The sequence below is a fragment of the Suricata suricatta genome, chromosome 4, assembly GCF_006229205.1.
Source record: "Suricata suricatta isolate VVHF042 chromosome 4, meerkat_22Aug2017_6uvM2_HiC, whole genome shotgun sequence".
NCBI classification, from domain to species: domain Eukaryota; kingdom Metazoa; phylum Chordata; class Mammalia; order Carnivora; family Herpestidae; genus Suricata; species Suricata suricatta.
The window spans coordinates 157,847,925-157,862,501 of NC_043703.1; the positions used below are offsets into that span (position 1 = coordinate 157,847,925).

The 14,577-nt window shown below is 46.3% G+C and overlaps 1 protein-coding gene and 1 non-coding gene across 3 annotated transcripts in view; one reads left to right on the forward strand and one right to left on the reverse strand.

Moving 5' to 3' along the window:
* Window positions 1-459: 459 nt before the first annotated feature.
* The window catches only part of NOL10 (nucleolar protein 10), a 79,646-nt gene continuing 65,528 nt past the window's right edge, over window positions 460-14,577 (forward strand). Inside the window, exons 1-8 of one of the 2 annotated variants that reach the window (XM_029938305.1) lie at window positions 460-622; window positions 3,294-3,339; window positions 5,278-5,376; window positions 7,952-8,029; window positions 9,385-9,422; window positions 10,834-10,970; window positions 11,674-11,739; window positions 13,316-13,376. In XM_029938305.1, coding sequence (XP_029794165.1) covers window positions 557-622; window positions 3,294-3,339; window positions 5,278-5,376; window positions 7,952-8,029; window positions 9,385-9,422; window positions 10,834-10,970; window positions 11,674-11,739; window positions 13,316-13,376 — 591 coding nt within the window. In that variant the 5' untranslated portion in view covers window positions 460-556. The remainder of the gene's footprint in view (window positions 623-3,293; window positions 3,340-5,277; window positions 5,377-7,951; window positions 8,030-9,384; window positions 9,423-10,833; window positions 10,971-11,673; window positions 11,740-13,315; window positions 13,377-14,577) is intronic. The other variant, XM_029938306.1, reaches the window with a different exon arrangement.
* Window positions 4,056-4,207, reverse strand: LOC115290874. Its single transcript, XR_003908265.1, has one exon. It is a non-coding gene; the product is annotated as a U12 minor spliceosomal RNA (small nuclear RNA).

Here is a 14,577-nt window from a genome sequence, read left to right on the forward strand (position 1 = left end):
TGACCTGAGACAAAATCATGACTTGGACGATTAATTGACTGAGCCCCCAGCCACCCCGCAAGTAACATCGTTATACATCAAGTTGAAAGAGCATTTATTTGTAATGTAGTGTTGCTGAAAGAAACCCTGTAGAGGAGAGACGAATCCACTCTGAATACTCTGGATTGGCTCAGGGGCTGCCTTCTCAGAGTGGGTTCCCTTGATCCGGCCCCCAAGGCCACCGCTCGCCGGCCAGCACCACCTGCCCCAGTCGGGAGGTGTCACTTCGGCCAGGACAGCGACCCTCGGGGCTTGCTAACGTTCTCGGCGGGCAGTGGAGCACACCGCGGCTCCCGGTCCTCCCGGTCTCGGGGTGGCCTCACCGGAGTCCCACTCGCGCCGCGCCGCGCCCTCCCCTCACTTGGCCACGCCCCCTCCTCCGGGAACGGACGCGCTTCCGGCGCCCCGGTTGCGTCATCAGCCGGCGCCGGCGCCGCACGCCGCCCAGTCGAGCCGGGAACACGCTGAGCTTCCGAGGTTCGCGCAGGAACGTGGGTCGCCGCTGCTCTGTCCAGCCATGCAGGTGTCCAGCCTCAACGAGGTGAAGATCTACAGTCTCAGCTGCGGCAAGTCTCTGCCTGAGGTGAGGCTCTTCGAGGTCCCCCTCCCCTCGAGGCCGACGCCCCTCTCCGCGGCCCTGGTCTCCGTGTTCACCTGGCCCTGGCCCGGGGAGGCTCGGGGCGGGGGGCGCGAGCGGCCGTGCCCGCAGGAGCTGCTGGCTGCTGGTCGTCGAGGACGCTGCTGTCCCCGCGCCAGAAGCTGGGCGGCGGGTGATCGGGGGCGATGAGCTTCGCTGGAACTTTTGCAGAATTCTCTCGAACAGGCGGCGCGTCCCTTTGGGCTTCTGGGGAGGGTCCCAGTCTCTGCCGCACCGAGGAGGAAAGCGTGTTTGGACCGATTGATTACGGGCGTCTCCACCCCCCCGCCCCCCCGCAACCATTTTAATGTCCGCCTATCAGCTGTTTGCTGGATTCTTGTTGTAGAGATCCAGCAAGCGAGCACGAAAAACCGGTCGCAGACTTTGCGCCTGCAGACTTGTGTGGTGTAGAGGGCAGTAATTCCTGAGCCTTGCTAACCTTTAACTTGGTTCCATCGAGTCTTAGGACCTCAGAGTTGGGGCTGGGAGTGGGCTGGATTCTTGGACAGTCTTCTCATGTTAAGATATGCCGCAGACCCAGCATGGGAAGGGTGACTTGTCCAAGCTCACACACCTAGGATCTGAGGCTTGGTTTTTGTTTTGGTTGTTTTTTTTTTTTTTTTTTTTTTTTCTTATAAGTGATGGTCAAGCCTCTGTCCAGGCACTGCCAGTGAGAGGAAACTTCTAGCAGAAGCTCATTTCCATTTTAGGATTACTTGCTAGATACTCGTTTTGAAACGTCATCTTATAGCATGCAGGTGTTGGTTTCCTCACTCTTGCCCTTTGAAATCTGAATAAACGGAGAGCTCATCTTCGTCATGCCCACCCCAGAAAGATCTGGAGTCTGTGATTAGAGTCTTCCTTCCTTTTCAGAATTCAGGCCAGATAACCCCTCATCTTCCAACTGTTTGTCAACACGGCCTAGTCTTTCTCGTTCTGATCATTCTGGGCATTTGTTGAGAAGTAACTAATCGCATGCCGGCAGCCCTGTTCTAAGTGTTCGAATACATGGTGGACGCATCGGATAAGGTTCCCTGTTGGGGAAGAGGAAGCAAATAAGTGAGCAAACAAGAAGACAGCTTCAATGAACGGGCTAGAAGAGAGCATTGGGGGCGGGGAAAGGGAGAGGGAAACAAACCACAGAGACTCTTAACGATAGAGAACAAATTGAAGGATGCTGGAGGCGGGGGCTGGCTAGATGGGTGGTGGGCATTGAGGAGGGCACTTGTTGGGGTGAGCACTGGGTCTCGTATGTAAGCGGTGAATCACTGGATTTTACTCCTGAAACCAATTAGCTAGAATTTAAATAAAAATTGTGAAAAAAAAAAAAAAGTGTTGAGGCCGAAGTGGATAAAGCCTTCAGGGAAGGCCTCTCTGTCAGAGGTGATAATTGAGCAGAAACTTGGATAATGAGAAGACGGGAAGAGTTTTCAGTGTTGAGAGAACAGAAAGTCTAAATGTCCCCAGATGGGAATGCCCTTGACACGCTGGAGAGACCAGGAGGCCCAGGTGTGGCTGTGCTGAGGGGAGACAGAGGGGCAGGGAAGGCTGGGGAGTCGGCCTTGTAGCCTAAGTGGGAAGTTTGGGTATTCGCTAGGGCGGTTGGAAGTCCTTGTTGGGCTTTCATCTGAGCTCCTTTGTGCAAACAGCGGTAGCTGGGGAGACCATGACTGTGGATGGGGTAGATGGGCCTCCTGAAAGCCTTGGGCTTTAGAGTTAGGCCCTCTGCTAAGTTGAGCTACAGTAATTTCAGAATAAAATCTGTCAGGGGCGCCTGGGTGACTCAGTCAGTTGAGCATCTGACTCTTGATTTCAACTCCTGTCGAGATCCCAGGGGTGATGGGATGGAGGCCGAGTCAGGCTCCACGCTGAGCACGAAGCCTGCTGAAGATTCTCTCTCTGCCTCTGGCCTTCGCCCCGGCCTGTGTGTGCGCTCTCTCTCCCAAAGCAAAACCAAAACTTCTGTCAGTTAATATGACTTAAAACTGTCATTTCTGTATTATCAAGTATCAGCTATTTGCTTAATGATCTAGTTTTGATTTTTGCAAAAAATATGTTTAAGAAACTTTCTTCTTTCAATGTTTTGCTTTTTAATATTTCACGTAAAGTTGTTCCATATATTAGTGGTAACCAATAATATTTGAGGTTTATTACTTCCCAACGAATTAGTTTTCTTTTGTGTAAAATGTAGTTGTTCTAAAATGTCTGTGGGCGCCTGGATGGCTCAGCCAGTTAAGCGTCTGACCTCCGCTCAGGTCATGATCTCACGGTCTGTGTGTTTGGGCCCTTCGTCGGGCTCTGTGCTGACAGCACCCGGAGCCTGCTTTGGATTCTGGGTCTCCCTCTCTCTGCCCCTCTCCTGGCTTGCGCTCGATCTCTCTCAAAAATAAACATTAAGAAAATAGTCATAAATAAAATGAATAAATCGTATTGCCTGATACATGTAAATATATACAAGAAGGAAACCCGGGGGATATGTTAACAGGGTTGGGATTATAGCATATGTTCACTTTATACGTTAATATATTCCTGTAAAGTTTTATTTTTTAACGTGAGCATTTTTGTAAGCAGACAAAGTAAGTATGTTTTAAAACAAAGTGTCTTCATTTTCTTTCAGTGGCTTTCGGACAGGAAGAAGAGAGCTCTACAGAAGAAGGATGTCGGTGAGCGTTAGTTTTCCTCACTCTGGCCACACGCTGTCACACGGTGGTTGTTATCGGATTTAGGTGCAGGTTTACAAAAATACAGTGCAGTTAAAAATGAGCTTTTGCCTTTTTTCTTCCTAAAAATCCTTTTGTTGGGGTTGATATGTTCCTGGTGGGCGTGGGGTGAATTCTAACATGAGTTCGCCTGGTACTATTTCACGGCCCATAGTGGTAGCGGCAGGACTCGTGGGTGGGAGACAGGGCGCCCTTACTCAGCTTGGCACTGCAGATGGCACCAGTGCCAGCGTACCCCGGCTGACTCCCCTCACCCTGAGTCCTACAGGGCGCTCGACACAGCCCACGGCCGCTGGGCACACGGGGTCCGTGGGGCGGCTGAGTCACCCCTAGCGTGAGAAGTCGCTGCCTCCGTAGTGGCGGTGAGCAAGCCTGCCATTTGTGCAGAGGAGACACGGCCGGCCCCGGCCGGCTCTCGGCTGCGCAGGTGCCCCAGAGACGAGGCTCAGGTGACGGCGCCACCAGGGCCCGCGGTCTCGCCAGACCTGCAGCGTGTGCTGGGGCGCAGAGGACCCAGACGGGGCCAGAATTGCTCTGTTTGCCAGAGTATCGGCATTTTCATACCAGATCGTTGCAGATTTCTGCTCTTTCGCATGTAGTGGCTGGGAAGAATCGGGAAGAATCCGAGATCAGTGTTTTGTTTTGTTTTGTTTTGAGGGATGGCGGATCACAGCTCCCAGGCATCCTGCAAAGCAGGCGAAGTCCCCCTAGGGGTGACCTTTGCCTGCTCACACATTTCATCTCACGTTAGCAGGGAGGACCCCGGTGTCACACTGAGTCATTCTCTTCCTGATTCATAAGTTTAAGGCTTTTAATTGGTTTTGTTTTGAGCAAGTTTTCTCCATTACAACGTGTCACATATGAAAGGTGATTTATCTTTCCATATATGTTGTTTAAATTAGTCTGTAAAATTCAAAGTCTACGGTGTTGGAAGGGATTTCTACGTATGAGATAAGTACCCCAACGCAAGCATTTTGGAAGAGAGGGCTTTGTGCAGATAGTTCTGAAGGTAGGAAATGAAAACTTTGAATGCAGAGAAAACAAGAACTGCTCCTTTAGTAATGTCCACTGATTCCAGTTTCCTCTGACCACCCCCCGCTCCCGCCATGTTCTACTCTAGCGTCCTAGAGTATAGAAAACAGATTCAGATGACTTAGAGAAAAAACTCTTCATCAACCCTTTCTCCCAGCCCATCTCAAAACTATTGTGGGTCTTCCATTTCGAGTGGGCCATTCCTACTCAGTTGGTTTGAATCTTCTATTTGGGTTTAATTCAACAAGCAAGGCAGTTCTGTGCCCTGGAGTCATAAATGCCCCTGCAGTGGACACATTGTGTGGATTGTAGAAGGGACCCAGGTTTCGTGAGAGTCAGTGTTAGCCTTTTGATCCAGAGAGATTGCTCTGAATCTTAATCTTGCCTGGGTCCCCCAGGCTCAGAGCCATGGTGCCGACAGAGGCAAAAGTCAGCGTGGTAGCAGTTTCTTACATAAACTTAAGATTTTGAAGGTTTAAACTTGTTATTATTTAGGAGGGAAAAGATGGCAAGATTTTTGTCTCCGCCGTGGCTGAATAATGATAGTGGTTCCGTTCCCCCCTCGGGCTCTTGAAACCAGATGTTTGATACACCATTGTGGACGGCTTTTTTTTTCCCCCAATTCGTGATGATACTTTTTCTTTTTAAAAAGTAAAAACTGCTAAGCTTAGAAAGCTAAGGTATGGGCTAAGGAACCTTCCCGCAGGATGGGCAGGGCTGTGTTCCAATGCTTGGAGGCACTGGGACATTGGTGACCTGTTCATCGTGACCACTCTGCATGCTGGGTCTTCGTAGGAGATAAAATAAGCACCTGGTCGTGAAATCCGTCCTTTCTTCCTCCATTTGTAGATGTCCGTAGGAGAATCGAACTTATTCAGGATTTTGAGATGCCTACTGTTTGTACCACAATTAAGGTGTCAAAAGATGGGCAGTATATCTTAGCAACGGGTAAGTGTGTTTTTGGTTATGAATTCCATACATTTTATAGCAGGAAATGGTAGGGTGGGAAAGGCCACTTTTTTTTATTACCTTAACATTTTATTATAAAAAATTTCAAACATACAGAAAAAATTGTACAGTGAACATCTTTTCACCCACCACCTAGATTCTCAGTAGTATTTTGCTTGATCATATTTACCTGTCTCTGTCTGTCCATCCACCAGTCCATCCTTTTTTTTAATCCTGCTTTTTGATGCATTCCAGAGCGGGTCGCAGATCCCAGTAGAATTTTCCCACAAATACCTCAGCACATAGACCATTAACCAGACCATATTTCCTAAAAGGAAGATTTTTCCTTTTAGGTAGATTTTCATCCAGTGAAATGCACAGATCTTTTGAGGAGTTTTGACAGATGCATTCACCTATGTAGACCAAACCCCAGTTAAGATCTAGAACATTCCTTTCACCCAGAAACTTCTTTCGGGCCCCTCACAATCCATCTTGATCCCACCCAGGCGCTGGCAGCCACTGCTCTGCGGCCTGGTTTTTAGCCTGTCTTGAAACTTTATGGAAATGTCATCATACACCACGTATCCTTTATGTGAGATTTATCTTCTTAGGACTTCGAGATCCGTCCGTGTTGTCACATGTGTCCGTGGTTTTTTCTTCTTACCAAATAGGATAACTTTGTAAGAACAGACCATCGGTCCATTCTCCATTTGCTGGACACCTGGACTGATTTATTTTTAGTATCACTGATAAAGCACAGTGAGCGGTGGCCCACGGGCTCGTTTTGGAGGACCCTGCGGGCACCCAGGGGAGGTGCCACACTTTGTCCAAGACGGTCAGGTCGTTTTACACTCCTGCCGACAATGAACGAGAGTTCGAGGAAGCGTTGCTTTTAACATAATTTTCTGTGTAATGGGCTGACGTTATTTATGCCACTAAGATTCGTTCTTAGTAGTATTTATTCATCAGCATCAAAAAGCCATGAAACATAGGTAACTTTTAATATGTTATAATTTAGAAGAGCATTATCCAGTGTGGTTTGGCTCTGATCTTTGTTCCTAAATCCTGTGTATTGTGCACGAATTTTTTTTTTTTTTTGCTGACTTAATGTCCATTTATATCCCTTTTCCACACACTTTCTTATTTGACAGAACTTTTATTATTTATTTATTTTAAATGTTTTATTTATTTTTGATACAGAGAGAGACAGAGCATGAGAGGGGGAGGGGCAGAGAGAGAAGGAGACACAGAACCGGAAGCAGGCTCCAGGCTCTGAGCTAGCTGTCAGTACAGAGCCTGACGCGGGGCTCGAACCCACGAACGTGAGATCTGACCTGAGCCGAAGTCGGAGGCTTAAGGAGGCTTAACCGACTGAGCCACCCAGGCGCCCCTTGACAGAACTTTTATACATCTACATGTCAGTCTCTTTTTTGTTAACGAGTATCTCGGTATTAGCACATATCTTAGTTTCCAGTTCATATGCATGAATTATATATAGTGTATATAGTTTTATTTACATCAACAATTACATAATATATAACACATATTATACATAATATGTGTGCATAGGTCGGTTATACTATATACCATTTCTGAATGAGGTCTTAGCGACTCAAAGACTGCCTCATCCTTTTTTTAAAAAAAAAACCTATAAGCTTTAAAGACTGATCTTTTTCTTGTTTTGATTGCAAACATGATAAACTTACAAAAAATGCAAACATTACAGAACTGCATCAGATAAAGTGTGAAAGGCCCTAAAATTGCACTTCACGGAGATAAAGTGTCACTGTGCGTATTCGTCCCAACTTCCTGTGACCGTGGTGCTCACCGTCAGCGTCGACTTCGACGGCGTGGGGCTGTAGGCGCGGCTCCCCGGCCCTTCCCTGTGCTCTGCACTCGTTCTCTTGCTTGGTGGGGTGCTGTGGCAGCTTCCCCTGTAGGGACAGGCCTGGGTCATCCTCATCAGCTGTGGGATGATTTGCCATCATTTATTTAACCCTTTCCATGTCCGTATACATTGTATTTGCTTTCAGTTTTTGGCCATTTGCCCACAGCTCTGCAGTGAACACCGTGTCTTTGGTGCGCTTGTGGGTGTGTTTCTCTAGGACAAATTTGTATCCCTTGAAATACAGATTCAAGGTGTATAAACGTCACACATTTTACAGATTTGCCAGGTTGTCCTCCGAAGAAGTTGTGACAATTTATACTAATCTCCGAATGTAGGCAAGTACTTTTCTATTTTTTGGCATTCTCACTTACACAGATATTAACTGTTTTTTAATCTTTGCCATTCTGATGGACAATCACTATATCACTGTTTTCATCTACTTTGTTACGTTATTTGTGAAGTTTATTAGTTACTTGTATTTCATTTTCTGTGACTTGCTTGTTTATATCCTTTGCTGGTTTTCTCAGGATGTTGGGGCGGGGATGATCTTAAATTCTTTTTCTTTCATGTGGTTGTAATGAATTCTGCTTACCTCTGAAGGAAAGTGTACTTAACCTGTCTGTGGGATAGTGACCGTGAAAAGTACCTCCTTTACTACATTTTACATCACGCTAATTTTTTTTATAGGAACATATAAACCGCGGGTGCGATGTTACGACACCTACCAGTTATCCTTGAAATTTGAAAGGTGTTTAGATTCAGAAGGTAAGAGATTAAATTTATACTCCTGAAAATAGCATTTTTATATGTTGCTGGTTTTCTGTTTTTTAAAAAATTTTTTAAGTTTATTTTGAGAGAAAGGGAGGGAGGGTGCACATGCACTAGTGGGGGGAGGGGCAGAGAAAAAGAAGGAGAGAGAAAATTCCACGGAGGCTGCCCACTGCTTAGACTCACAGACCGTGAGATCATGACCTGAGCCAAAATCAAGAGTCAGACACTTAACCCACCGAGACACCCAGGCGCCCTGACTCTCCTGCTTTTTCAAACGGGAAGGGGCCGTGTGTTCTTTTCTTTGCTGCGGAAGAAAGCACCATGAATGTGGTGTCCGCTGACTGGCTGTGGTAGCTTGCGTGTAGGTGAAGTTCATTGGCGCTGCACACGCGGTGTTCTGTGCGCAGGGCTGCTTTCTGGGTGTCAGCGGCCGCCTGGCTCTGACTCCCGCCCCGGGCAGGACTCCGGGCAGGAATCCGCCTCGAAGCTCTCCCAGGGGGGCAGATGCGGCTGGTTGTGCTGTTAGGACCGAGGTTCCGTCTCCTGGCGGCTGTCAGCCTGCCTTCCCTGCCACCTGGCTGTCACCTCCAGGCCGCACCTGCTCCTGAGGTCCTTCTGCTTCGAGTCCCTCCCTTCCCTTCGGCCAGCAGCAGAAGAAAACGCTGGCTTTAAAGGGCTCACAGGATTGTGAATGTCCCCTCGGCTGTCTGGTGTGACGCAGGCACGGGGGCTCACGGGGGGCTCACGGCGCTCCTGGCTCGTCCCCTGCAGAGAAGGGTTGCGGCCGTGGGGGGCGGGGGCAGGGGAAGTGCAGGTCCTTCTGTCAGGCTGCTGGGGCTGGTGTTCGGGAGGAGAGCGGGTGACGGGCTAAGTGGTCTTCAGCTTGTTTTACCCTTTCCTTTTTAAAAAACAGCACAAACGCCACACGCTGTGAGTAACAGCTGTTTGCATCTTCATGTCTAGCGGGCGGATGAGTACAAAGCTGCTGATCTCTTTTTTAAAGAAATAATTTTTTGAATGTTCTTTTATGTCTGTTTTGGGCATTTCAGAAAAACTGGCAGAATTTGGAAGTTGTTAATGTTTTGCGAGTTTATTTAATTAGCCTCAGTTCTGCAGAAAATCTGGTTGATCTGCACTGAGAAATTATAAAGCTTTTAATTTTCCATTTGGTGTTTTGGTGTCAATATAATATGGCAGCTGTCTTCTTGTTTTATGGAAGGACAGAAAAGCGGGGGGGCTGGTATTTGTATGTAATTTTTGTGTTGAAAAATCTTTGCCCTAAGTCTGCGTTTTTTATGAGGAATGTGGATTCGAAATTGTAATTTTTCTTCCTATTTCTTGTTTTTCAGTTGTCACCTTTGAAACTTTGTCTGATGACTATTCAAAGGTACGCTTCATAGTATAGTGTGGGTTACTGGCTGTTCCCAAGAAGTCATGATAAGTATTTTTATGATGTTCCCGTTGTTACATTAAAAATGGCTGTGTGGTAAAATAAAGCCTATTATTTTCTACGAATTATTTTAAGTTTTACATGTGTGATGTTAGAGTATCTTTTTAAATTTTTTTTTATGTTTTATTTATTTTTGAGAGAGAGAGACAGCGTGAGCAGGGGAGGGTCAGAGAGAGAGAGAGACACAGAATCTGAAGATAGGCTCCAGACTCTTAGCTGTCAGCACAGAGCCTGACACAGGGCTCGAACCCACGAACTGTGAGATCATGACCTGAGCCGAAGCCTGACGCTCAACCGACTGAGCCACACAGGTGCCTGTAAAGTACCTTTTTAAACAACAGTGATAGCAAGAGCCTTTGGCCAGTCGGATCAAAATAAGGTTCCTGTATCTCACATGAAACTTTACCTGCGTTGTCAAGAATTAGGAGTGGCCATCTTTTTTAGACCATGTTAGATTTTAGGTTTGTGATTTTTAATTTTTGCACTTAAACTAGTGTTATTTACCACGTGGCTTTCCTGTGTGAGAAGTAAAATGCGTTGCTGTGTGCGTAATTTCCTTACATTGCAAATAGGGGGCTGTGGAACAGTTCTGAGACAGCTCAGAACACAGCTAATAGATGTAGTTTCTCCTTTCCTCGTTTTGGTTCCATCAGTTCATCTTTCAACTGTTAGGTCGTTTTTGTGTTTACAGAGTTGTCAGTAGAGTACCTCATTCAATTTAAAATGATAAATTTTTAAAAATAAAATAAAATTTTAATGATATCAGGTGTCATCTGGAGGGAAGATTGAGTTTTCTGAGCCGATGTGCCTTTATGTAGTGTCCTCAGTTCCGGAGACGGGAGCCCAGTTCATTCTCCTGCCTGCGGTGGTCATTAATCACATGTTCGGGGACATGCAGTTTATAATTATTTTCTCTAGATGTTGATGGATTTGCTTTCAAATACCATCTGCAGATTTTTAAGATACAGGGAGTTTACCAAACCCTGAGTGCTGACTGTGTGGTTATCAAACTGTGTTCTTCATAAAATAGGACATTACTCATGGAAGTTGCTGAGCAGTGCCCTACATTCTAAAGTGCCGGGGCCGGATTCAAGAAGGGCAGCTCCCGGTCTCTGTTAGAAGGCCAGAGATGCTGTCTTGGGTGCAGGAGGGCATTCAGAAGGTGGGGGAATGGTTTGATTCTTAGTCCCAGTCCTTAGTCACCGTGGACAGTTGGCGCGTGTGTCCGTGCGCATTTACAGAGGGGGTGGGAGAGGTCAGTGTCTCCTGCTTTGTCAGTTCTAGTGATGACGAACTAAAGGCTCTTCCTAGAAACCTCCGCAAACAGATTTTCTCCTTTCTCTTTCAGATTGTTTTTTTACATAATGATCGATACATTGAATTTCACTCACAATCAGGTTTTTACTACAAAACCAGAATACCGAAGTTCGGAAGAGATTTCTCCTACCACTGTCCGTCCTGTGACTTGTATTTTGTTGGCGCAAGGTACCGGGTCTGACCACCCCTGTTCGTCCTTTCCACCTCCAACTTGTTCTTAAAATCGAAGAGAGGAGCTGAGAGAGGATAAGATGTGATCCTTCAAAGGGTGTCGTTCTGAAGTACCTGCTCAGTTAGGAAGCGGCTTTTATTAGGGCGGTGCTCTGATTCCGGAGCCACGCGGGTGCCTGATGGGTCGTCGTGGTGACGTTGGTTGTGTAGCCCCGTTGCTTGACGTTTTAAATCTTTGTTTTTCATGCCACCTTCTATATGATGATAAACACGATACATCATTTTGGAAACTTGGGAGAATATTTTAAAAAATATAAAGAAAAAGAACCCCACAATCATGTCACCCTAATAGTATTTCGCTGTTTTTCCTACTAGTCTTGTATGTACCTATAGATCCCTCTTGGATCTTGTATTCTCTGTGCTAATTTTAAATACTATTCTTCTTAATAACTTCATAATATTTCCTTGGCACGTGAGTTGTTTAAATCACTTTTATACACGAACAAACTCACAAATAAGGTGATTATTTTTGGGCTGGAAAGATGTTTTGGTGTGTTATATGGAGAGGTGTAATGCCTCGCAAGCCTGTGTGTGCACATATGCGTGTACCTGTACTGACAAATGTCTGTTTAATTTATATTCACTAAAAGCAGAGTTTTTGCAGTTTACCAGGTTTCTAACGTTACTCATTACTTTGCAGCTCTGAAGTTTATAGATTAAACTTAGAGCAAGGACGGTACTTGAACCCCCTGCAGACGGATGCTGCGTGAGTGTCTTGTGGTCAGAACGCGGGGCTTCTGTCGGCCAGGAGGGGGAGCCAGACGCTCAAGTTCTCAGCTTGTCGCATGGAAGCCGGGCTCTGGGCAACTTCATTAAAAAGAGCTTCAATTTTTCTTGAATGTAAAATTCACTAAAAGACCTGGGTGGTTTCTTTAAACTAACTTTTTGACCATACTAGAAAATTTTATAACTCACTGAGAGTCTGCTTTATTATTTTTTTGCAGTGTTCTTTAAATTCTTAGGATTTTGTTCTGTGATATTAAAAAAAATTTTTTTTAATGTTTATTTTTGAGAGACAGAAACAGAGCAGGAGAGGGAGGGGGGCAGAGAGAGAGAGAGAGAAAGGGAGACACAGAATCTGAAGCAGCTCCAGGCTCTGAACTGTCAGCACAGAGCTCGATGTGGAGCTCGAACCCATGAACTGTGAGATCATGACCTGAGCTGAAGGCGGACACTTAACCGACTGAGCCACCCACGCGCCCCTGTTCTGTGATATTATCTCTTGTGGAGACATTTTGATTTAACTTGGAGTTTCATTTTCTACATTTTATTTTTTATGTTCTTACTGGCAGACATCTACAGTTTTTTCAGGTTTTCCTTTTATCATACATTACCATCTGTCTTTTTGTTTTATTCAAAGAGAAAGCCTTCAGAATAAATTTGTCGTAATAATAATATTGAGTAACAGTAACAGTAATAATAGTGAAATGGCTATTCACTAAAAAATATATATAACTATATATAAAATATAACATGAGCATTATATATATGTTATATATATAAACTCGTTTTAAACTTACAACAGTTTTACAGTAGGTGCTATTAGTGTCTCCATTTTACAGACAGGACAGCTGAGGCGCAGAGGGGGTAAGTGCACGGTCACAGCCAGCACGGGGCGGGAGCTGGATTACTTCTCCTCCAAGTGTATAAAGAACTTGTTGGGTTTTTCTTATTGCTTCGAAAGGGTTTTTAGAGGTTGGAAGAACACGTAGTGCTAAAGATGAGGTGACTTACCTCTTGGAAATGTTTTCACATCGGCTTGCAGGCTCTTCTTGTCTTTAGAGAAACATAAGCGGGAATAGCTTCAAGGTGTCTCGTTGAGTAGTAAGAACTGGTCTGCGCTCCAGCTGCACACTTCCCTACTTATAACAGCTATTACTTATCATTACTGAGTGTCTTGTCTGGGTGCCCTGCTGAGCATTTTGTAATTTGCTTCATGTAATCCTCGCAACAACCGGAAGAGGTGGGCGATGTGCCCATTTCACAGAAAAAGATGAGGCTCCGACTAGTCTGCCCAGCTCAGGCTGGTCTTGCCTCAGGGCCGGCCTAGTAGCCGCCCGCGCTCCTTCTGCCGAGGGAGAGAACACTGCGGACGTAGAATGAGCCTTCATTCTCCTGTCTCCTCCGCCTGGCGGGTTGGGTGTTCTGCACACGAGGTGAGGGAGGGGGAGCCTGTGGGTCTCCTTCCCACAGGACAGGGCTGTTTGTCTAGAAGGTTCGCGGAGGGTCCCTTCCGCCTGACAGAGATGGTAACGCTCTCCATCGCTGCTTTACTGTTTTAGGGAGAACAACGTGTGTGACATAAACTTGGTGCATGGCCTGTTTGCCACGGGGACAGTGGAGGTGAGTGGGCGTTGCCTTTAGTTTTTTAAATATTTGTTTTACGTTTGATAACGAGTGGACTTTTACTTAGAGACACAGTAGCTTGGGGCGCCTGCGGGCTCAGTTGGTTCCGCATCTGACTTCAGCTCAGGTCATGATCTCACGGTTTGTGAGTTCGACCCCCGCACAGTCACTGCTGTCAGCGCAGGGTGCCAGTGGAGCCACAGGCGACCGGCTTGCTTCTCGTATGGAGCGTTGCTGCCGCTCCCGGTGTTTCTGCCGCTGCAGACCGCCCCCTCGTGCGTCCGGTCTGGCTTTGACGTTGACCGGCAGGAGCTAGCCGAGCATCGCCCGCTCCACGGGAACGGCAGCAGTCTTGTTCTTAACTGGAGGCGCTCTGCCCCGGGTCCCAGCTCTCTGCTACTTACTAGTTTTACGGCCGAATTATTTCCCTGAGGCGGAGTTTCCTCGGCGATGAACTGGCGGTGATGACACCGCGGCAGCGTTAGGGAGGTGAGACCCGCAGGCGCGGCGCCGTGACCTCGGGCGTCCTGCGCTTGGAGGCGCCCGGGTCGTGGTCGTGGTCGTGCGTCCTGCACGCAGCCTTCTGCGAATCCGCCACGTGCTCCTCTAGACCGCAGTACTTCTGATCCGCAGCCTCCCTACTTGTCAAGGATTTTCCTAGCTTTTCATTTTTAATTACTCCTAGTAAAAAAAAAAGTCAGAAGCATATTATTGAAAAAATGTCATCCTGTGCCTTCCAGGTACCAGATCCCAGAGTCCTTTCTCTAATGTGACTTTCTGGGTGTATATGCAGATACACGGACATGCTAGATATTTTTCTAAAGTGTTTTGCAACAATGAAATTATATATTATCGTTCTTTATTTGCTTTTTTTAACCTAATGGTATATAATATGCATCTTTATATTTTGGTGCTTGTAATTGATTATAATGCTAAAGTAATTTTGAAAAACTGACACATAGGATTCCATTGTTGGAATGTACTTGAGTTCATTAAACCAATCCCATATGGATGAAATTTAAGTCTCTTCTCAAGTTGTTATTTTTTTTTTTAAGTTTGTTTATTTAGAGAGAGAGAGAGCTGTGTGCAAGCTGGGGAGGGGCAGACAGGGAGAGAGAACCCCAAGCAGGTTCCACTCTGTTAGCACAGAGCCCAACCTGGGGCTGAATCACAAACCAGGAAATCATGACCTGAGCCT